General features: G+C 47.2%; 1 protein-coding gene across 1 annotated transcript; it reads left to right on the top strand.

Annotated features, from left to right (window-relative positions):
* The first annotated feature begins 1,735 nt into the window (after positions 1-1,735).
* Positions 1,736-16,777, top strand: LOC119391558 (carboxypeptidase Q-like). The gene is given in 6 exon segments (XM_049415322.1): positions 1,736-2,187; positions 3,864-4,083; positions 5,173-5,256; positions 5,258-5,426; positions 7,879-7,982; positions 16,201-16,777. Coding segments are annotated over 6 exon segments (1,605 nt in total). The 3' UTR covers position 16,777.
* The last annotated feature ends 8,494 nt before the right edge of the window (positions 16,778-25,271 follow it).

The raw sequence follows: 25,271 nt of genomic DNA, 5'->3' as shown, positions 1-25,271 counted from the left end.
CATAAACATTATATTTGTATTCCTATGATTCAGCAAGCTATGTTCAAGCGTTGCTCGACCCCTGAGGAATACGATAACGAAAGTTACATATGATGTTCACATCATCGCACCGTACATTGCACTTCGTTTCGATAATTCTGACGTGTGCATAGAGTTTCCTACTATAATACCTGGGGGGGGGGGGAATCTGGCGCTACTGTCTATGCGAGGCCCTTGAGCGGCGCTTCAACCACCATGGGAATGATGGCAAGTACAGGCTTCGGATCTGCTTCGTATGGATTAGGTTCTTGAGGTTCCAGACGCTTGTTTGCCGAGTGTAAAGCAAAGTGATATGAACTTATTTCCAATTAAAACTTGCCTTGCTTCTTTGTACGTAGGTCTTACTGCAAAAAGTTTGTGTCACAATGAGATGGAAGTTAAACCTGGGCAAACTTAACAAACGGGGTATTCATTGCTCTGCAACTGTGTTCTAGATGTGGCATCACGATATAATGAACTATTTTTTTTACTACACTTTAAGAAAAATATGCTAGTTTTTCCCTCGAAAGAACTCATTATCAATTTATGAAAATAACAGTATTGTATGGAGTCAGAAACACTTCACGTATCATCTGCTGCGATGCCAGGTGCGTCAGTCCAAGTGGTCTGCGCCCAACCCATCTCTGGTTTTGTTGTGAAGTCCAGTCAGAGGAGCATGACGGTGCGTCTACATAGCTTCGCCGTCGTTTTGCAGCCGATTTGAACGAGTTTCGGCAAGACGCGCTTATTAAAAAAACGTGAACTTTGCGAAATTTCCTGCATTGGCATGGGACGCTACATCTATACACAGGGGTGAGTGCACGATGCTTTGCTAAAACTGTCAAATACAACCTGTAAAGCTGCAACGTCACAGCAAACCAAGAGATCTAGCGGTTTTCAGCCTCTTTGAACAACAAAGGCACTGCCTGAGTGCTTTGAAACGGACCCCGCTACCCACGCCTCGCGAAGAACGAAACTGAAATAGTAAATATCCGTAGACCGTTCGCTAACTAACGCAATTCAATCCGAAGCCTGTACTTCCCATCATTCCTATTGTGGCTGAATGATCGCCGCGCCAGTTTCCTTTCTAGGTTACTGTATGAAACTCTATGGACGTATGTGCTCGAACAGGAGTGCTGACGTTATATCAGAGCAGAGTATCAGTTACCCTTTAAACGCCAGTGTCGTCGACGTGCCTGGTAAGCCCACGATGTGCACACGACTAATACACTTACAAAAACTGGTTGATCGACCTCCTAATGTTTGGCCCAAAGCCCAAAAACTGAAGCATAGATCCACTCGCTGATTGCTTCGCATGAAACCGATCCCACAAAGCATGGGATCTGGCTATCTTTTAGATGCGAAGTATCTCATGCTCGGGGGTATGTCACGCGGCGTGGTCATCCGTGTTGTGGTCCGCACTCACACTACGCTGCGGAGGGGGCAGGTGGGGAACCGGTCGGGCGGCAGGAGAGGGGGACGCCGGGGTGATGTGCGAGCACGAGGAGGGAGAGGGGATCTCGTGACTGCTGTTCCAGTAGCTCTCTTGGCGAGGAAGGGAAGACAGGTTTTGCTCCAGCTCCGTCTCTCCTTGGTTGCATTCGTTGCCAACCAACAGCAAGAGCAGCGAGAAGTCCTGTGCTTGCGTGCTTGCGACACGTTCCTCGGCTGCGAGACTCCACATGTACTCGAAAACGCCAAACGCAAGGTTGACAAAATGGCTACCAGCGAGTTTGCAAACCTTCCGCGGGAGATTTTGCTGGTGGTGGGGAAACCGTACATGAACACGTCGAACATCGACGTAGTGGATGGGCTCGTCAACGGCGCTGTCGGCACGTTCAAGCTTTGCGAGCGCCAGGCCGCCGGCGACGACAACGCCCACCCTAAACGCCTGTGGCTACAGTTTGACGTTCCCACCACCGGCAGGATCACTCGTGCGCGTTCCGAACGAGCGGTACAAGAAGCCACACGCAACGGGTACGTCGTTGAAAGCACGTGGATCCCGATCGAACCAGAGTGTCTAACGCTAACCGTCGACCGCAAGTCCGGCGTTGCCTGCAAACGGCTCCAGTTCCCTCTCGTGCAGGCCAGCGCCATTACCGTACACAAGTCTCAGGGTAGCACGTACTGCGAGGTCGTGTATGAGTACGCAAAGGCCCATCCGCAAAAGTTGGTTCACTTCAGCGACCACAAAGCCATCCTCACCAAAGCAAAGTGCACACCTCAAGTGCTAGACGCTGCTCAATAAAGACTTTTGTTGACCGTTTCACCTTCGTCTACAACGTTACTAACACCGTTAATAACGATCCGAGGTCGGTAGCATGCCCCACGAACGCCAACGGAACGCGATCGTACAAATGCGCATCGCCTCATGGTCCCCTTTAGCGGGAGATGGTGTGATCTTTTTATGCGGCCTTTATTGTTTTTTAATTGCACTAATACTTTCTGCATCACTTTCTTTAATAATATATTTATGTATGGCAGGTAGGCACCGGCGTTTTGCGCTTGAGTACCCAGCGCCTCCCCAGTAAAACGCCCCTACAGCGCCCAACATCCAGCGCGACACTGCCCAGAGTCAGGCATGGCACTGGACGCTGGTACCCAGTGGCGTTGGGCTTTGCAATAGGGCTCTGCCGTTCCTTCGTGAACGCAACGCGCTACCGTTACAGTTCCAGCGATCCTTAATGGAACGGTGGTCCTCCGTTCCACTCAAGAGGAACTAGTGCTCTGAACGTAGTTCCTTAAAAAGCTGTTTCGTACACCACTGAACGATAACATGGCGCTCCAGCCACGTTTTGTCTCTAGTGTTTTTTTTTATTAAAAAAAAACTGACCCTCGACCCGTTCGTTCTTCCCGCCGCTCTTGTTAGTGGGTTTGTCTCTTATGTCATTTGTATATTACATTTGTATATTTAAAAAAAAGTAAAGCCAAACGTGGCTGAAGAGCCCTTTTATTTTAATGATTTCACCCAGCCAGACAGATTGCTGTCGAATATGTTTACTTTTAAACCACTGAACAAACATTATAATAGCAATATAACTATTGCTAACAGTCAACGACTTCTCCTTATTGTTTTAGACTTTCAACATGCTGAAAAGCAGCACCTCTACAAATGTCTCATGGCTCGCGGCTTCTCTGGCGATTTCAAGTATCTGGATTGGAGTGCTCTGTGCAGAAGATATCAGGACGTCGTGCAGCGACCGTTACATTCTTCCGAGGTAACGCGATGGATTTGCCTGAACAAATATACTAAAACCCCGTTGTAAGATGCCAACTGCGGAGCTATACAAAGCGCGGCTCATCGTTTGTTGAAATGCAACACATTTCATGACCTTCCTATCAATCTCACAACCACCAGGAGGTGAACTGGAATAACTACAGAAAAGCATAATTGGAGAAATATAATTCGTAAGGACTATAGATACAACGGTCAGCCGGGCAATCAGTGTCAAGAAAAGGCACCGTGTGGTCCTTGACTATAGTAGCCAATAATAGCTATGAATAGTTTAAACGAATTCATTACAATGGTTATCATTTACCTTCCCAATACACACGAATGCATAATGTTAACTAAAGGCATATGCCTCCTGTGCTAATATATCCTTAGTTATAGGCGTTTCGCACTTCAGTAAGTCCTAGACTCGATGCGTAGAACTCTCATTTTCAGGAAATATAGTGAACCAGTAGGAATATATCACTTTTGAATAGGGTAGCATAGGGATCTAGCCATTTTATGTCTTGGGAATTAATTGCTTATAAAATGGTATTATTGGTTTGCTTGTGTCCATGTCAGCCTTTCGATCGCCTTTCAACTATGAATCTAGTTCCCTACGCTTCGCTAACAGGAACCTTGTGGAAGAGATTCATGGATATGCCGCAGTCATAAAGTCTATCATCAATGCTGTTGTTCACGGTTCTGAGCGGAACAAGACGTACGAAGACCTGGCGCTCTTTGTCGACACCTTTGGTGCAAGATACACGGGCACTGCTACATTAGAGAGAAGCATCGACTACATGGTCAAGTTGCTGAAGCGTCGCCGTCTCGATAACGTGCACACGGAGCCAGTCAGAGTGCCTCGTTGGTTTAGGGGATATGAAGCAGCATGGATGGTGGCACCAAGGCTGCAGAAGCTACCCATTCTAGGCCTTGGATACAGCGCGCCCACGCCTCGTCACGGCATTACTGCACCAATACTTGTGGTAGACTCATTTCAAGAACTGCACGAAAATAGACATAAGGTACGTACTTGGTAGCTGGCAGTGATACGATACGTAGTTTAAAATGTACTCGCACGCAGCCGTGCGAGCTATGGCAAGAGCGCGAAAGCGGCAATCGTCACCTGCACTTTTCAACGTACTGTACAATAAACCAACTAGTGCAGCACGGGCCATGCTACTTGAACAGTCTTGTCCCATGAAGCTGGATTCAGGTTAGCGTGACAAGAATCTCTCGATACAAGCGAGGACGCATTTGCTTTACCAATCGAAAACACTGCTCTTTTCACGGTCAGTTTAGGTATCTCAAAGAGACGGAGTTGTTGACCTATATGCAGGAATTTCAACTGTAGTAGCACATATCACGTTACAGGGCATCCTTATTTACTGACAAATGCGCAGTACACAGATAAGTCGGACGGCGCTCACTCCTTGACATGTAAATTCGCGCAATGAAATTGTGCGCATTTGTGACTTTTGTCGGAAGAAGATCACACGGTTTTCGCACTCTTGCAGATTTCAACAAACTTTGCAGACTTCAACACTATAGTGCTCACGAAAATGTGTGGTAAAATGGGCTTATGCTGTATGTTCACGAAATGAACAGCTTGCGTTAGGACTGGCGCCATAGTAAAAGAGCATTATGGGCGCATAAAATTAAGACGACTTCTGTTTTAAAAGCGGGAATGAAAAAAAATAGCGAGGAAAACGCGAGCAACGCTACTACTTCTCAGCTTTCTGTAATTACACCACGCCTATTAATGTCCGAATGGTTCACTTTGCTCATTGCACATAATAAAGACAGTGCATCAGTTTACCCGATTGTTGCCTTGAAATCTGACGTTGGTAACTTGCGCCGAGACAGTCATACCCAAAATGTGTCCACCGCGCGTGATTACGCTGCTCGCGTAAGATTAACGCATTCGTTTCCCTTCACAGGCGACTGGCAAGATTGTTGTCTTCAAACCAGAAGTACATTTCATTAACGATAAGACCTCGAAGTACAGAAAGCGGGGTGCCGAGGAAAGCTGCAAAGGCGGGCGCAGTCGCCGTGTTAGTGCGCTCAGTGACGCCATTTTCCATAGCGTCTCCGCACACATGGTTCACAACGTTCACCGAGCGAAGGTTTCGCATACCGTCTGCATCCATAACTGTTGAAGATGCCGAATTGTTGAAAAGAATGCAGAGCAGAGGTAAGTTAACGGGCATTGGTGCGAAATTTTCCGGACAAATGTATTTGTTGGCTTAATCGTTTACAGAGAAGGAAGGTTGACTTTTAAACACGAAAATCTTGTTTTCGGAGAGGTTTCAATTCGAACAGTGAAGCTATTGTAAGTCGCCGTGGTGTTCTTCCGTGTTTCAAGCTATTATGTCCCGCCTTGGTAGCTTAGAGGTTAAGGTGTCCTGCTGGTAAGCTCGAGAACGAATCTTCGATTTCCGGCCATGACAATTTGAACATTACCCGTTTTTCCTCTAATAACAACTTTTTACGGTGCGAACTAACTATGGTTCTCTAACACTAGTTTTTGTTCTAATCAAGCTTTGGAATTCTTTGCCGTAAAATATTAAGTGTGCTTTATCCGTTTCGTCATTCGAACATCAGCTTCGAAAATTCATATTTAATCAGTAGCACCGTTTATTGAATGTTCTTCAAACACAAGTTCAATTCTGGCGTTATAATTGTGTTTGCTTCTTAATATGTTACAGTTCCCTGCCCCTATCCTTTTAGGTTTTACATTATATTCCTGTTCGCATCGCCATTTTGTACTATGAATACTTCGTACTATGTATATTCTACCGTTTGCATTTCTGCTTTTAAGTAGTGTTATTTTTTTCTACCATTATAATAAGGTCCCCCTACAGTGCTTACACTATGGGACCTTTTTCTGTACAAAAATGTTTATATTCTGTATATGTACTAAATATTGAATAAACTTCAACCTTCAAACGAAGGCCGCGTTTAGACACGTGCGAAATGCGTAAAAATTCACGTTCGGAATTCTGCTTCGTTTTGGGTGCAAGCGTCATGGTGTCATCCTGGAATTCCCCATTAAGATATCGTCGTTTCGGCGGGCAAATCCTAAAGACTTTAACTCTTTATGCGGCGATACTGTGCCTGGACCACGTCGTAGCACACTAAACGGCTACGTGCACTCGACCAGATAACAGTCAGCGCGTCCACCAGGCCTACTTTGATAACGATTACCTATAGGTAGAGTGATGCAACTTCGTGACACCGAAAATGAAATATGTCGTTGGCGCACACGTGCCGCTGTAGGGAACGTCCGATACAGCATACACAAGCGGAACCGTTGACGCATAACCTCACATGGTGATATTTCACATATTGCAACGTTGATTGCTCTGGCCAACTTCCAAATGAGAGAAGGATTGACCGAGCTATATTGCAGCCTGAGTTGTTTGCTGGAATCCGCACTGGAGTATTTCGATAACCACGCTGGCGATTCGCAGCTGCTTTGGGACGAGGCTGAGCATGTCGCAAGGTCTCGCAGAAGGTATTCTTGCACGGAGCACGAGGTTGATGCAGTTACGGGTATCATCCGCTTCTATGTTAGCACGAGATTGCAGAAGCGCTGAGATTTGAGATAGCAATGCAGCAAAGAAAAGTCTGCAAGTACAATAAACAGTGTTTACTTTGCAGCGAGCATACTCTGCCGTTTTCCACGGTCCTCGTACGAGGGTCATGGTGATTCAATTTTTATCAATTTAGCGCAACTGAAGTACCCTTATTTTTGACGTAGACTACACGGTGAAACTTTTTATGGAGTGTTTATTCACATCTGATGTGATTTATCTTCATTGTTTATGCCAATGTGTTTACATACGATGCTCAGACTTAGTGATCGAAAGACAGATCGTAATTAAAGTATCGATCGAGCGCATGCAGATTACAGTTGAGGTCTCGTAACATCACACGTTGTTTCTTTTCTTTGCTTTTTCGTCCTCCGCGCAAGCGGGTGAGCGCACATGTTGCGGCTATCAGGCGAGAAACTCCAACGAACCACTTTCCAAATCTTCTCAGGTACAACGAGGTCCATCCCACGTAATACCCGCAAAATTGCTTCTGGTGCATCGCTCGCCCCACTACTATTCCACGTTTGAGGGGGTGCTGCAGCGAGCCCGCTGAATTAAAAACACCGGGCGCATCGTTTAAGCAGTGGGAAGTATAGCTAACTGGCCGCAACCTTCAAATCCAGCGTGGCTCCATTCAACAGTCAGTGCCAGTGCAATATACATCATGCTCTGTCCAGGCGGCGCTGCGAAAAAAAACGCCACTAGCGCCCTCAGTGCGGCCCTGGCGTGAACTCAGCAGTGCAAAGAAAGCCACCCGCAAGCGAATGTGCATAGGCCACAATAGACACCCTCTTTCGTTTGTGGTGTGGCATCGTGTGCTAGGAACCAAGGACCTGTAAACCTTCCGCCCATCCATGATTCAGAAAATTAGAAAGTTCATCAAAGTATTTCGGCGCGCTGCAACTCGCAAGTACAAGCGAGCATCGCACGACATTGAGTTCGAAGCAAGCCCTTCGACGTCCTTTCTTAAGCTCCTAAATATGTTAAAATTTGGGTATATATACGGACTTATACTCGCGATAGATATGTCATTGTTCTCGTTTCGCTCAGGCATAACTCCTGTCGTCAAGCTGATCATGCGCAACAGGGACCTACCTGCAGTTATCTCACGAAACACGGTGGCCGAAATAACAGGACGGGAAAAACCTCGCGAGGTAAGCGCTGGCACATTTTTATGCGGAGATTTTGCACGTTATTAGTAGGTGCCCGGTAATCGTAAACATCCATAATCGTGTTTTGTTTGTTACTTCTTTTCGAGATAGCAGATTTCCTGCAACTTTCTTATTAGTACATTGCTAATATGATATTACCTTAGCGGCTAAGGTTTTTGTATTCCACTCCTGTTCCCTAGCACGGAGCTTCGATTCCAGCCAATGGCGCCTGCACACATGCTTTTGTGCTGACGAAACACAGACAGAAACACCCGCGTACATAGGCTTATGCATGCCTGGTAAGAGGCCCCATTTCGTCAAAATTCATGTGGTTCTTCACTACTGCGTGCCTTCTACCATATCGGGGTTCCTGGACATAAACAGTACTGAATTGAATAGACTTGAATTAGTTTCTAGCACTGAGGGGGTTTACACATCGCGACGTAATATATTAAAAGTGCATAAAGATGAATGGCGAGTGAGCGTTCAATTTTAGTCCACGATGCCAGAATGCTTCAGCATTGTATAGATTTGGTCTGCTTCTTTCGTCATTAGGCAGAAGGGCTAAGCATCATGACGTGGAAGGATAGGTTGCCTGCCCCTCTATGTCCCGTTCTTACGCGTTGTGTCTACTGAAGGCTGAAACTATTTCCAGAATTGAAGTATAACACCACATCACTTTCAGTAGGAAATGAGGCTATCATATATGAAATCGCCTTTCAAGTAATGCCAGAAAAATTAAAGTGACCAAAAATTGAAAGCTTATTTCTGACAGAAATCTCCTCTCTATGAACCGGCTTTAGTATAATAATATTTGCCTATCGTCGCCATCACCATCAATACTGCCATCATAAACATCATATTTTATGCCGTTTTCTGTGGTAGCAGCTTCCAATTTACCGATTAGCGTTTACGCTTACGATCCGTACCGAAGATCCGTACGTAGCGCACGTACTCTGAACACGGCTTAAGAGCCGGTGAACAAGTCATGTGGCCAACATAGCGTGAGAGAGAGTAATCCCTTGTTGTAAAAGAAGAAAATATTCTCGTCTTGCATGTCCGTATCTTATTCATGAGATGTGGAGCCAGCTAAAGAGCACCAAGTTGCGCTAGTTGGTTGACGTTCATTCCGTGATTATTTAACTGCGCTAAGACAAGTGCAAGTGAAGAAGAGAAGACAGCACGTGCACAGGCTCACAACTATAACATTTTATTGAGTCAAAGATGATATATATACAGTGAGCATGAAAAGACACCATAAGCTCATGCCGTCATTGGCCAAAGATGGCCACATGAACACTTGAATCACTATATCACAATCTAGCTTCTAGATAGCGCACCTCGCACTCAGCAAGCATCACCGACGGATCACTGACGCATCCACGTGTTTTCTTCATCGCATACGCCTCGAAGAGCTCCCGTGTATTGCGGTGAGGTCCTTATGTCGATAAAAAGCCTTAGTTCTTTCCAGAAGCGGGAGGCACGCCTTCTTTTTCTCATTTTCACAGTCAAAGCACTTCTTTGCCACGTGCGAACTCCTTTTCACAGTCAAAGCACTTCTTTGCCACGTGCGTGGCCACAGGTGAAAGGGAACTCATACTACTGCACAAGCGCAGGAGACATACGTAGACCTGTGATACACATGGCAAACAAAAATAGTATTGCTAGGTGACTTGCCAATTTTGCTCGTTAGTAGCGCAAATAAACGGTTCATTCATTGTTTGAGGGACGGAAAACACAACGTATACACCATATCGTTCCGCAACGTTCTTCAGATTGTGTGATACCTTATGCGCGTAAGGAATCACAGTTCGCTTCTGGTCGTTAACTTGCTCCAAAGCAGTACTGCCACTCTTAATCCTCTTAATTATTTTTTCACCAGCCGCGGCTATCCCGTAGCTCGAATACCGTGCAGTAGTCAGTGTATTGAAATGATGTACTGTACTATCTGTTACCACGTGGCCGCAAGATGTTCGAAGAGCAGCACCAATGCTGGACAGAACGATGCTATTTTTCACTATCTTCGAGTGCACCATAGCAAAACATAAGAACATTTTTAATGGCCAGGTTCGAAAAAGCCAGCAGGCATGGCTGTCATTAAAACGCAGGCAAATATCCAGAAACTGCGGTTCATTTCCGCGAGCCAGTTCCTGGTGAAGTTAAGGCGCAGCCCCGAATTCCGTGATAATCTTTCTAACCTTCAATAACACGGTCCTCCAGGACATCATTAACGAAAAATTGGGGGACCCTTAAGCTTCGCCTAAAGGCGAAGCTTAAGGCGAAAGCGAAATCCAGCTCCTAGTGCGCACTTCAACCACTAAGTGCATACTTATTAATGTGTGTTGTTACACACACACGCACACAGACATACGCGCGCGTGTGCTATGTGTCTAAGTAATGGTAATCCAAAAAAACGCCAGGAAGTGGGAGATGGAAGCTGCGATGAAAAAATCCGTAAACGGGGTGGCTCGAGCACTCACCCCCTGTTTACGGATTTTTTTCATATAGCAATGGTACAGGTTTTCGATCTAAAGCACTTCCCTGTGCTAGAGCCTATATTTCTCACAATGCCTCACAGATGGCAGCATATAATCAACGCCTCCTCTAAAAAAGAGGCGTTGCCTTGATATGTTTTTCTAGATGGACATAGTTGTCCATTATCGGAGCTTTTTGAAAGTCCGTGTGTGTTTTTAGCGGCGATGGCTGCACTATCCCGGCTTTTTTCGAAGCATGGCGACGCGTAAAAAAAACGTAGTTTGATGGCCTCGCCAATGCGCCTTCAAATCGCCGAATGGGCTAATTTTCGTCGTGACAGCTGTCAAACAAAATGCGTTAAGGAGACTCCTTGCACTACATGGCATTTATGTACGTTTTTTTCTCGAAGCAGTTGCAAGTAACATCGTGGCTTTATGGCAGGACAATTACTTGCCACCCAAACGGCCCGGGTTCGATCCTCAATGGGACCGAAGATTTCTATTCTTTATTCCGATTGGCATCTTTCTCGATTTTTCGGTCAGGGACGATTTTTCGCTCACAAACGACGTAGCGACGCCGACACCGATGGCGGCATTTCTGCGAAACGAGCTCTCTAACGCTATCGCGCTAAAAACCAGGTAATCGTCGACACAGCGAAACGCGCCAACAGCAATCTTTCCCAGGTTGGCATTGATGGCCCGATCCACTATAGAGAAGAAGATGTCGGTCGCTAAGCACGTGCGCAGTCCTCGAGCCAATAAAAACTCCCGTCTTTTGAATGAATTCCTGTCCTCGCCAGGATGCCTTTGTGGACGACAAATACATAGATAACACTTCTAAAAAAACGTCTACAGAGATGTCACAATGCAATATAAACTTCTGCTCGTCATTATTCCGTGTAATACACTCTTTTATAGCTATCATTTGTTCTCGGTGAGGAATAGCATTGAGCCAATCCTCGATATCAATGCTAAATGCTTTGCATCCTCCGGGGGTACTGTCCTGCAAGAACTGCACCAGTGCTTCAGAATTGGGTACTAGGAACGGATCATCAAGCTTGAGATTCGAGAGGCGTTTCTGAATAAACCCCGCAACTATATATTGCCACGTTCCCCTTTCTGAAACGATTAAGCGCAAAGGCAAGCCAGGTTTACGCGTTTTTACGAAGAAACAATGCTGAACAGCCGATCCTATAGTCTTTTTTGCTCTAGTACGGAAACTGCTGTGGTTCAGGTCCTGTAGGAGCGCTAAAGCTCTGGTTTATACCTTGCTGGACGTTTCAGGAGCCGGAATGAAGTTCTTGTATAGTGCGGTACGAGCCTTGTCCACATATGCGGCCTCCGGAATCACCACGAACGAGCCTTCCTTATCGGACTCCAGAAGTCGCAGGGTGGGCGATAATATGTGTTCAACTACACGCTTTAGGTCCCTAGAGCTCCTTGGCCTACCTGGAGCACTGATGGCGTGAACGCATTCCTGCGTACATCGCAGACGGACGTCCTCCGGCACTCGGCGGGAAATGCGCCTAGCTTGAGCGAGCTTCTCACGAGGAGAGAGCATTGGCTCCTGGCCATAGGCGTGCGCACAGGGGGGGGGTGGGGGGCAGGGGGGGGCGGCCGCCCCCCTCATCACCTAATAGGGGGGCGCAAAATCTACCCCGTACATTGACCGTGCTAGTCACCTAAGAGGGGGGGGGGGGCGCAAAATATGCCCCATACATTGACATAGTAGGGTGGGGGGCGCTGCAATGAACCTTGCCCCCCCCCCCCCTAATGGGGAACCCTGCGCACGCCTATGCTCCTGGCAACATTTTGGCTATAGTTCTGTAACCTTTTCTCCTGCGCCGGCAGTGTAGCAGTCGCCACATATACAGCCTTCTGCTCTGCGAATCTTGTTTTTCTATTTTTCCTGGCAGTTTAGAGAAGGTAGATTCCCATAAAAATTCATTCGTCCTTGCCGCTGTGAACTTCCAGCCTCCACAATACGCGGGGGCTCTTCGAGGCATATGGGATAAAGAAAACACGTGTGGATGTTTCAGCGATCCGTCGGTGGTGCTTGCTACTGTGAGGTGCAATATCAAGACGCCAGATTACGATGAAGTGATTGAAGCGTTCATGCGACCATCTTTGGCCAACGAGCTCACGCGGTCTCTTCATGTTCACTGTATATATTAACGCGATAGCGCTAAAGACCTCGTATCGCAGAAATTCCGCCGTCGGTGTCGGCGTCGGCGCCGTTGGTTTTGAGCGAAAAATCACCATCTTGTCCGTGACCTAAAAATCGAAAAAGCTGCAAATAAAATAAATAATAAAAATGTTGGGTCCCAGTGAGAATGGAACCCAGGCCGTCTGTGTGGCACGCAGGTGTTCTACCGCACAGACACGCCTCTGCTTGGAGCTGCACTGAAAATAACTTTTATGCTTCCCAAAAATACGCGTCCTGTATATAGGTGTCACAGTACGAGATGTAATATCGCAGTGATATTGCGTGGTACAAGCGTACATTGCCATCGGGCGTCACACCATGTCAATATCATAACGACTTGGTGGTTTAAAGACAGCCACTCATTACAAAAGGCACGCACATTACTGCGCGTATTCTCTTAGACCACGTAGTGGGTGCATCGCAACTTCGAAAAATTTCTCGCGCGTAATTGCTCCTGGTTTAAGGCATGCTACCCATTACATAAGGCACACACCTTATTGCGCGTATCTGTTAAACACTCGTAGTGTTCGAAGAGCGCACTAGGGGCAGGATATCGCTGTCGCATTGAACTCTTAAAGGTGAATCTTAAGCGTCCCCCAATTTTTTCATGTTTAACTCAACAAAAGTTTAGTTGTGAGTCTCTGCGCGTGCTATCTTTTCTTCTGTTGGTCTTGTCTTAGCGCTGTTAAACTATTACAGAAAGGCGCCAGCTAACGCGCTGACGAAGTAGTGTTTGTGAGTAGGAAGCTTTCTTGCTGTTGTGGTTCTTTAGCAGAATAAACAGAAAAAGAGCGCTGATACTTTCATCTCTTCTTTTTTTGTACACACAAGCTCTCTGCACCAGTGTGTCGGAACGAAACGAAAAAAAAACGGAAAACAAAAAATAACGATATTTTTAACCGGAGCGAAAACGTAACCGAAACGATGTATTATTTCGCTTCGGAGTGAAACCAATATTTTTTAAATCGTTTTTCTGTTCACGAGAAAACTTGGCAATCCGGAACAACTGAGGTCATGGAAAGTGAGCAATTATGCATATTTAAGGGTACAGTATTAGCGCGTACCTCAGGCACGAATTTTAAAGCAAGAAGTGTTTAAATTGTGCGAAAAGCGAAAACAGTGGCAATCAGAGTTGTTTATATTAACTCAAGTTGCCTTTTGCGCGCCTTTCACGCAGGCCAGCGTGGAGAGGGCATTGTCGGTGCTGAAGTTTGATACAGCGAAAGCTGTTACGAGATCACAACAGCCAATTCTGGCGACATAGTTGTCCGCCGCCGCCGGTTTCCGTGACTGCTATCGCGTGATGTCGGGAAAAAATGAAATGAGAAATAAATTTCTAGGATCGGATGGGATTTTAACCCGCGCCCTCTGCCTGGCAGTCGAGTGTTCCACCACAGTGCCACGCTATGCTTGTAACTGCTCCGCAAAAATACTCTCACAGGCGTCATGTCGCGCAAGAAATCGTGTTAACATATGTAATATAGCTTGGCAAAACACTAAAATAACTACCTGGCATCACACAATGTGAATTGCGCAACGAGTCGGTCGTTAAATGCCTCCAACTCGTTTCAAATGGCTCAGCCATAATTCTTGGCCGTCATGAGTCACAGCACAAAGTGCACATAATGCCTTACAGATGTGATTCATAGGACACGTTTACTAGTGAAAAAGACGTGGATGAAAAGAAGGAATACAATTCCTTCTTCTAGTCCGCCTCTTTTTTGCTTGTAGACATGTCCTATTATTCACGTGACGAACTTGCCAAATTTCCGCCTTACAGATGTGTCGCGGGTTACCACGATTCTCCGAAGAATGACGAAAAATGGCATAGTGGGCGCTTCCGTACTTTAAAAAATTACGACGATTTGTAGCGCGGTGGCTTCCTTGCATGTGTACTTGCATTAGTTGCCCCAAGAGAATCTACAACAGGCTCTAGAAAGGCCGCTCTTCCAGCTTTCGCTGTGACTGTGCTGCGTGTTCCGCGCAGGCCTGGCTATTTTTTTAGATGCGAAGCATCTTATGGCGGAGTTCAATCCGGTGGTGGTGGTGGTGGTGGTGTGCGGCGTGACCACCCTAACTGCGCATGCGTATACCCTCTCCCCTCACCCTCCCCACTACCCTTCTCCCTCTCTTCTTCCCCTATCCACTTTCCCTCTCCCCTCCCCCTCTCCACTCTTCCTCTGAAACGCGGGCTAGACATGCCGAAATTCTCTCCTGCGCAACGCCGCGACGAGCACCAGCGCATGCGCGTCCCCTCCCCCTCTCTCTTCTTTCCTACGCTGCCCCCCTCTCGCACGCCTGCCGCTGGTTTCACTCGCCGCGAGCGCGCGCTTCTTCTTGCCCTGAGGACCGGTTCAGTGTGGCCCGCGGAACGCAGGCATCGTCTTCGCGGCGCCGCTGCACTGAACTGCACCGATTGCGGCGCGATCGAAACCCTGTGCCACCTATTGTTTGACCGCCCTTCTCTCAACACCCCGCGGAAGCGCCTCGTCATGAAGTACCGACTCGCCGGACTGCCGTGTGCGACCCTACAGGACTTGCTCCATCCCACCGGCCACGTGCACCGTCGCCGATCAGCCCTTGCGGCCCTACTCGCTTTTCTCGATGATGCCGGCCTAGTCGAACGAATTTTCTAGCCGCTCACCACGGTGACTTGGGCGCCCGTTCTCCTGCACCCCCCTTCCCTTTTTTTTTCTTTTTTTCCACTCATACCTTTGTTTTTTTATTCTTTTACCATCTCTTTTCACTCTCACTGTCCCTTCAATCCCCAGTCCCCCGTGAGTGTATCGGTTGAGGTGTCCTCACTTGAGAGACAGTTAACGTGCACTCTACACCCAATTTTCGTTTTCATTTCCTTCTTCCTTTTAAGAATCACCCCCCCCCCCCCCTCCGACCGCGTTACCCGCTCGTCCTGTGAGAACGGCCAGGCTAGAGGGAAGACAAGACGCGCGTAGCGTTCCTCTTCGCGTTCCACGACGCGAGGTCGGTAGCATGCCCAACGAACGCCAACGGAACGCGATCGTGCAAGTGCTCCTGCTTCGCATCGCCTCATGGTCCCCTTTAGCGGGAAATGGTATAATTTTTATCAGAACAGCGGTCTCGCACATCAGAGGGTGCACTCAATGATGCGCCGCGTTTGAGATCGTGCTCACTCCCTTGACACAAAGCAGTGAGCACGCTAAAAAATCGTTATTGACTTTTGAGAAATAAATACTATTACTTTAAAAGGGTATAGTGATTAGTGCTAGTTGGTAGGAATTCGTGGTACAGTTACTTCCGCTCCTCTGAAGAACGTGGGGAGAGCGTGTTTTACCGCTGTCCCAGTTTCTTAAGAGGAGGGCAAGTAACTACATCACAAATCGTAATGTTTTTTATTATTACGTGAACTTCAAATTTTGCATAAAAACAGTTACGAACCGTTACGGAACATTTTTTTTTTCTTCTGGAACGTAAAGTAAAACAAAAACTAAAAACATTTCGTTCCGGCACCCTGCTCTGCACCTAAATTTTCGTGCATTGTGATAAGTACTCTGAAACGCAGGTGGTTATCATCAGTGGTCACATCGACTCTTGGGACGTCGGTCAAGGCGCCATGGATGACGGCGGAGGCGCGTTCATTTCTTGGCGAGCACTCGACGTGTTTCGTCGGCTTGGGCTGCGGCCGCGTCGCACTGTCCGCTCTGTCTTATGGACAGCCGAAGAAGTAGGCACCATGGGTGCGGAACAGTATTTCGCGGACCACGCTGACGAAAAGAAAGAACGCATAAACATCGCCATGGAATCCGATATGGGTACATTCAAGCCTAAGGGGCTCGCATTCAGCGGACACAGTGAGCGAGCGAGGTGTGTTATTGCGGAAGTACTAAGCCTCTTCAGCGATATCGATGCTACGGAGCTCACGGTTGGAGCAGATGCACCGGACCTCAGGCAATGGATCGAGGCAGGTTTTCCAGTCGCGTCGCTCACCACGCACAGCGGGAAGTACTTCTACTTCCATCACACGGACGGGGACACGATGACTGTTCATGACCCCAAGGTTCTGGATCTCTGCACTGCGATGTGGGCCGGCGTCGCGTACGTCCTTGCTGACCTGCACGATAGCCTGCCTCGTAGATAAATACACAGAGATAGAACGGTGCTTGTTCTGTTATGTGCCAATTTTACGTATCTATTTCAGTCGAAAGTTCATGCACGCACGTTGCTTCTGCTGCTTGTCGGCGTTTCCCTGGAGACAACTAATGGTGTGTCGCAGAGTGCTGAAAACATATTCGTGCAACTCTAAACTTGAGGCGCGCACAGCTTTAATTTTGAAGGAACTCACCATTTTCAAAACTCCGTGCTGCGAAAGATGTGTTGGCGACTCATGATACTGCGTTAAAGGTAACGACGAATTGAAAAAAAAATATATATATATATATATATATACAGTCGAGAAAGGAAGACAAAACGTACGAAACAAGCTTTACTAACGTTTCGGCAGGAGGGCCTGCCTTCGTCAGAGGGTTCTGACGAAGGCAGGCCCTCCTGCCGAACGTTAGTAAAGCTTGTTTCGCACGTTTTGTCTTCCTTTCTCGACTGCATTTCCCACCGGATCCATTGAACTTCATCCTCGCATATATATATATATATATATATATATATATATATATATATATATATATATATATATATATATATATCGCAGATCTAAACTGAGAACGCGTTAAAGTAATATTGAAGATGAATATGAAGAAGACAAATAATACTAGATGTTCAGCTGTTCAGCGAAAGAGACATTATTCGTGAGAGACATGAACCCTAAAATCTGTGGAGTATATATACCTAGAAGAACAGAGAGCTGAGCTAGTTGGTAAGTATTCGTTCTAAAAAGATAGGGCGTGCAAACACGGACACAAGAGAGAAGTCAGGACACCACAAACGCCGATTAACAACTGAAGAGACGCACAATGGCGGAAAAGAAAGAAGGCACAAAAACTTATCTGCGCATGCCCATGCAATAGGCGAACCTATCAATCAGGCACGCGTGGGCGTCTACATGGAAGGTAACTGTTAAAGCATTTGATTTCATCTTTATGCAAGTTAATCGACGGTGGGCTCACGCATGCGCTACCACTCTTCTCGATATGCCATGCTTCAATCATCAGGCGCGTTTCACCATTTCTATGCCTGTACAACACTGCGCATTCATCGAATTTTGGCGTGCACTTACACTCTCGACAATGTAAAGGTAGATTAGATGGTGAGCCTCCGGTTAGCGATCTCTTATGTTCCATTAATCTCTGGTCAACACAGCGACCCGTCTGTCCTACGTAGAAGCGGCCGCAGCTGAATGGGACCTTATACACCACACTTGTTCGGCAATCAGTGGATTTGTTGGTGTGTTTTACGAAACAAATATCGGTCCGCTTCTTGTCTTTTACTCGCTCATTCTCCTGTGCACAGTGGCACAAATCTTACCTAGCTTATTGGCAGCCGTGATACGGCGTTAATGTTGTTTTCACGGCTGCCAATAAGCTAGGTAAGATTTGTGCCGCTGTGCAGAGGAAGAATGAGCGAGTAAAAGATAGGAAGCGGAGCGATATTTGTTTCGTAAAACACACCAACAAATGCACTCAGTCGTCCTGCAGAAACTCGGCTTTTAAGCTGAACCCAGGCCCCGGTCGAATTACTTTTGCACGTACACCGAGACAATGATAATGTAAGGCACCATTGCACGAACAAGCACAAGGAATATAAGGATTGAACTCTTCAGGTCATTCTCTATGTTATGATTGATTGTTTTTACTTGTCTGCACTGTTCCCGCTGCCCTCGCTTAGACGGCGGCGTAATGCAAAGGCGTTTGCGCGTTTAGATTTTGGGTCAGGTGGTAGTCCACATTATGCAGGAGCCCTTCACGTCCGGTGCTTCGCATCTGGCGTAGGGGAGCGCAGAAGCAGTTCGGAAGAAAGTGCACAGGACAGGAAAGGCGCTTACGTACAACTGATGTTTATTTTGAAGAAAACATCCCACCTCGAATGTTTATCAACAAGCCCACTGACACACACACAAAAAATTTCCCACTCTAAACAGAGCAAAAAATTCATCCGACATCGCAGGGAAGTGCAACATCAAACACTAAGAGAGATCGGTTCGTGGTGTGCTTTTTCTTTTTCTTGATGAACCATTCGACTGCTCGAAATGAACATTAATTCCTTCACTATCATGTGTTCCGAAGGCGCACTGATGCACGTGCCTGCATCATTTTTGATGTGGCCTGCGTCAAGAATTTTTCTTTCAGGCCTGGCCTTTGCTTGACCTGTGACTTCTTCAAAACGTGCAGTGTGCAGGTAGGCGCACGCCGTCGTTTTCAGCCTTCAGCGATGTCGAGCGCTCTGGTAGCCTGTCGTTAGAACATCGGCCTGTTTAGCTGATGTAAGCTTTCTTGCAAATGAATGACAACTTATAGACCGCCTCGGTTGTTCAGGGGACAACAGGCTTCACATTTTGCTTATCGCACACAGTTATTTGTGGTATGTTTACTTGCAAGGCTACACTAACGGCAAAACTTCATGGGGGCTGTGAAAAAAGGTCTACGGCATGCTTTCATGCGATCCTTTTCAGATTATTCGAAACAGCATGACAACATAATTCTTATGTCTCAGTGGTGGCAAGACATTGGGTGAGGCATCGGGCTTCTGAAGATCTGATGCCAAAACAACAAACAAACTGGAAGGGAATCCCGCGGCCAAAAGTCGCGAGATCTCTGGGTCGAAGCTATGGCTAATATTATGAGTGCATGACTTGGTCAGAGCTGAATTGAGCCATGAGGAATTCGCCCTCGCGCTGGCAAATGCTAGCTTCGTGGTTAGCTCAAATTGGCAACCGATCGTATTCGAGTGCAGCCTTGATCAGTCAGTGATTCCGCAGGTTACGCAACACGGGTAATTAGGCGTCACACTGACCAACGATTTAACGTGGACGGCTCATATAAGAGATAATAGCTCCTCGGCGTTTCGTAAGTTATGCGTTCTTAGACGTAATATTAAAGGCCAACTCCGGCGATTTTTTGGCCATGTCAAAGTAATGGTGCTTTTATATTCCTGAGACGCTCCTGTCACGGGTCCGATAGCAGAAACACTCGGCAAATTGGAGAATAATTTTAAATAAGCAAAAAAGCGCAACACCGAAACCGAAACCCAACCGAGCATACTGTCTTCGCGTGACGTATAAGTGGTTACAAAACCGGAAATCATGCAAGGCATGCCGGTCCCGCCAGCGCGTAGTATGAAAGCTGCGAAAGCGGCGAAGAGCAGACGCTCATTTGAAAGGTGACTCCGTCGGAAATCTTGTGTGTGACTGACCGTGTCACGTGCACTAGCTGAGCTGTCGGAAGATGACAGCTGCGATTCCGACGCATTTGGAGGCCAACTGTAATGGCCATTCCTCTTTGATGAAGTGGAACACACCTGTTTAGCTCTTTGCTTGCCTGGTTGCACATTCCACCGCCAGATGGCACCACCTGTCCAGGGAGCTCAAGTTTGTGGGGCCGTGATCGGGTAAAATGCTATCGCTGAGAAGTTCGCGGACTAACTAAAGCTTCTTAATATTGCTATGGGAAGAGTGCATAAGTTTGGCAATAGCGGCGTTCAACGTCGCGTTGGTACGGCCGAAGGAACTTAACATAAGCCAAGTATGAGCCACCTTTCGCACCATTAGGTTACGTTGTTTCGCACGATGCGAAGCTCACCGTATACCGATATAGGACCAGTCACGGTGCACCATGTATATGCTACGGGAAGTGTTTCCGTGGTGTTCACGCATGTGCATTCTTTAGCCGGTACGGTATTACCGTACTTTCCGTGCGGTAAACCGGCATTGCTAGCTAAAACACTCTAATATAGAGACGCAGGGTAATCGTTAGGTGCGAGTGTTTCGTGACTGCCAACGGGGAATTGTGTGCAGCCCACAACGCGTCACCACTTGCCACCCATCGCACGCATTACCACAAGGAACTGAAATTCACACGCCCAGCCAACGAAGCGCTCGCCAAACACTCGCGATTGTTGCCTTGCGGATAGCAGACGCTCTAGGGGCCCCTCGGTTCCGTCACTTCCGCTTAACAAAAAAGACGTCACGCACCCAATGTTGCCAATAATTTTGGGAAGCGAGGTGGGGAGAGTCGGGGCAATCAATAAAATTCATTTGCAATGAATCTGCGTATGTCTCCAGCTTGTAATTTGGCATATATAACGGGAACGTGAAAAGGAACGTACCCAGCGAATTTTATTGAGATCCATGGACCTCGAAAAATCGCCGGAGTTGGCCTTTAAGGACACGATCAAGCTTTTTGCCTACAGTTGAAACCCGCAATAACGAAATCGGCGGGGAAAGCACAAAATTTCGCTCTTGCGGGAATTTCGTGCGAGAATGCAGCAGAAAAGACATGGAATTTACAAAAAACACATTTTATTTCCAAAAGTCAGTAAGTTTGCTTTGCCAGGCCTTACCATGCAGCAGATTCATGCCTCTCGACTCACACTGTAAGAAATGGTCCATCGCCACGTCGTCGTCGTGCTCGCCGAAAAACGAGCGAATTGTGTCGAAGGCATTCAGCACATCCTACGGGCTTGTTGTTTTCTCTGGCTGCTCCGGTCGTTGCTCATCGGGATCGCCCGCCTCGCACACGCTACTGACGATGGCTTTATCAGTCACTTCCTCGTGCACGACGACGCCTTCGTGCGAGCAAACGAACTCATGGGGGCTGAGGCCATCGTGAATTGCACCAAGCCACCAAGCGACGTTGCACCAAGCGACCAAGCATACGCTTCACAAATGGCTCCACACGCGCGACCACGGACGCGCAAAGCCGACAAAACCAAGCACAGCTTCGCTGCCTTAGCTTTGTCGCTATCGCTTTAGCGATAGCTATCGGCTACAGCGATAGCTATTGGCTTTGAACCTATCGCTGTAGCGATAGTTTTGCACAATTTAAGTGTAGCATGAATGCATTTCAGCAGTTTTTGAATGTAGTTAATGTTGCGAGAGTAGATTATTTGCGCACTCTTGTTTCAAAAATTTCGTTAATGAGGGACTGCGGTATGAATATATTTCGTAGTCACGAGTTACGAAATGCATTGACTCCTATTTCGTTCCCTCGGGATTTCGTTATCGCGGGTTTCGACTGTATTTCACATTCGTTAGGCCAAAACTAGAATACGCGTGTGCGCTTTAGGACCCATATACAAAAAAGAGAGATGGCTGATTCCTCTGCCATAGGAATCGGTATAACGTGAAAGTGAAACGTGTCGTCACAGTAGTAGTTGATTGTTTATAGGCGATGCGCAAAGCGCCGACGACGCCATTTGCCACCAGGGCTCAGAAGCGTCGGCGGGTTCGGCCAAGCAGTGTTCCCGCGAGCGTGTACGCGAGTGCACGGATGGATGTGTCTTTCATCGTGATTTAACGACTCTGTCGGGCTTCAGCGATGTCGAAAAATAACTGCTGCGTGCGTTGTCGGCTGCTCAAACACACACAAAACCTCGCCAGGAACGCACTTTTACAAGTTTCCGGTGCTATTTCATGAGCGAGAGCGACGGCGCCGTTGGATTGCGGCTGCACGACGTAGAAAGTAAACAATCGCTCTTTGTTTACGACAGTGTTAAAATGATTATCGTGTTTTATTTCTCCATTTATGCCGCTGTATCTTCAGCGAAGGCTACTACTTTTACACTTGGTCGCCTCGCCTGCATTGTAGACGCTACAATGCACATGATGTTGTTATTACTGATTGTAGTGTTCCTACTTAAAATAACGGAACAGCATTAAAGCTTCAGTATGGAACTGGCGTCCATCTTAATCCGCTTTATTTTCAACTTCATCCTCCTTTTCTTTCCTGCCCCGGCTCTCGTGCTTCTTCATCTTCTGTCCAAAGGCTCATACCGCTTCACCCTTCCCGCTTTCTTTTAATTACCCCTCCTGGGGTAATACTTGAAGACATTCCCAATTGAAGCACATTCAACTGATCCACGTTCACCAGTGTACCAGACAGTCTTCAAAATTCCGTTCTGGGTGGCTGTCTTGGTCACAGAGTAAGGCCCGTAAAATTTGGCACTGGAATCTCTTATTCCTTTTCTCACTAGTACGAGGTCGGCGACTTGAATCTCTGGCATGTCTGCTCGATGCCTCTTGTCGAAATTCTTTTAAAGACGATAGTCTTTCTTGGGGAACTTAAACGCAGAAATTTTGGTCTGTCTTTCTGTCTGTCTGTCTTTCTGTTTGTCGGCACGTCCCTCGATTCAGCCACTCGGCCAAAGTTGAACCACTTGCCCAAGGGCCAGCCGTCTTGAACTGGTACGGCTGTTCATACTTGTGAACGTTGTCGATCAAAAAGTAAATATCATGCATATCTGAGGTGCAACATCACTAGGTAAGTATTAGGTGGCGTGTTCCTTTAATAGAAAATGCATACATACGTAATTTTAAGGACCATAGTTTCTTATGCTGCGCTGAAAATGCATAAGAATGGAAGCTTGAGCGAGTTGGTATGCGTTCATCTTTGTTGAAACAGCGCTCACTAGACGACGACGAAGTAAAAGAAGGCACAGGACAGGCGCTGCCTGTCCTGTGCCTTCTTTTACTTCGTCGTCGTCTAGTGAGCGCTGTTTCAACAATGCTGAAAATGCGACTGCGCTGAAATTTGCCTTCCTCCGTGCCCTTCGCACGAGCTCATTGTTGTGTTTCGGTTTCGGTTCTGTATTGCACTGTACGAATGCCATGGGTTGGTGTTGTAAAACTTTAGTTTTGAGAAGGCCAAGAAGGTGAAAAAAAATATTTAAAAAACAAAAAAGCAGCGTTGTGGGCGGCCTTCAGGCTGCCGTTTGTGGGCGCCGCTCTGGCGTACCTGTTTTACCCAGGCGACGTGTAAATAAAAGAGTGTGTGGAGAGTACTCGTTGAGTGCGGACGTTTCTCTGCTTCAGCGCTTCGCGCCAAACCGCGTTTTCGGGCTGGCTGGCGTCCCCGCCGGTCGCGTTGGTCACCGCCGGTCTTCGCCTGCTGCTGCGCCGGGAGTACCAGCACGCAACACAGCACTCATGTTTCCCGACGTATTGCCAGATGGCGTCTATATCTCACACAGCGCCTCTTCTATCGTCTTTACACGACATTTGCAGCGAAGCACGCAGATACGCGGCCAATTTTTTCATTCGTTTTCGGTACCTCTCCTCCTGTGATTTTTGTTGCCTCTCCTCGACAGTCTTGAGGTTTTCCAAGAGTCCCAACTCACGGTCTGCCTGCAGAATAGGGGTCTCTCCTGTAGAAGCGTACTGTGGACTGCACCCCAAGCCACTTGTGTAGGATCGGTTATGATGTTTTACGGCTGCTTCTAAAGAACATTTCCATCCACCAGGAAAACTATCGTACATCTTGATGTACTGTTTCACGTCCCGTATGGCACGTTCTGCAAGCCCATTCGCCGCAGGATGGTATGGCGCACAGAACTTGATCGATACATTGTGATCTCGAGCCCATCTTGCTAGCTTTTCACTCTTGAACGCGGGGCCGTTATCGCATACGATTGTCCGCGTAGTTTTAAACATGTCTCTTTCGAGAAGGGTTATGACGCTATTTGCATCTTCTTTTCCTGCTCGTGCCGCGACCATCCTGGTGCATTCATCTATGGCCAGCAGAAAAGCTTGCGTTTTTCTGACTCCTTCCCGTTTCTTGTTAAGTTCGGCGAAATCCAGGTGAACTACTTCAAAAGGCACGTTCGAGTGGCAAGGTAGTATCATGGTGTCCGTAGGTTGTTTATACTTGACTTTGTGTACTTGACACACATGGCATGAACGAACGTACTGACTGACGTCTTTCTTCATGTGAGGCCACGTAAACCTCTTGACCAACTTGTTGTAGGTACGCCAAAATCCGTCGTGTCCTCCAGATTCTGGGCTATCGTGGTACAAGTAAAGCACTTTGGAAACAAGAGTTGGTGGGACTTGATACCGACCTTCAGTAAAAACCAGTTGTTCTGAGCCTTCCCACAGCTTCACTTCATTGATTTCTCCAGATTGTTCTGTGTTGTTTTGTACCATCAATCTTGATAGAGCATCTGCATCGGTTAAAAGCGGTCCTGGTCGGTGCGAGATGGTGAAGTCAAATTGCTGCAAGTAATTCACCCATCTGGCGATACGCCCTTTAGTTTGGGTCATATTCAAGAGATGAGTGAGTGCCTGGTGATCGGTGAACAAAGTGAACTTCGTACCTTCCAGGTACGTGCGGAAGTAGTGAACGGCCTTCAGAACAGCCAGTGCTTCCTTTTCCGTAGTTGTTTCAGACGGCTTGAAAGTGTAGCTGTAGTAACCTACTACGTGTCGCCTTTCTCGGCCAGATGCTTCAATACATTTTTGATACAACACTGCACCAGTCCCATAATGTGAGGCGTCAGTGTTCAATTCAAAGGGTAAAGTGAAGTCTGGTATGCGCAGAACTGGGTCAGAAGAAATTCTGTGCACCAAGTCACGGTAGACTCTCTCACATTCGTCACTCCATTCAAAGGGAACTTCTTTCTGCGTTAAGCGCGTGAGGCATCTAGTTTTGACAGCAAAGTTCTTTATGAAAGATCGGAAATGTCCTGCCA

This window comes from Rhipicephalus sanguineus, chromosome 4 (genome assembly GCF_013339695.2).
Source record: "Rhipicephalus sanguineus isolate Rsan-2018 chromosome 4, BIME_Rsan_1.4, whole genome shotgun sequence".
In the NCBI taxonomy this organism is placed as follows: Eukaryota; Metazoa; Arthropoda; class Arachnida; order Ixodida; family Ixodidae; genus Rhipicephalus; species Rhipicephalus sanguineus.
Note: the sequence above shows the minus strand (reverse complement) of the source record. Positions and strands in the feature narration are given on the sequence as shown.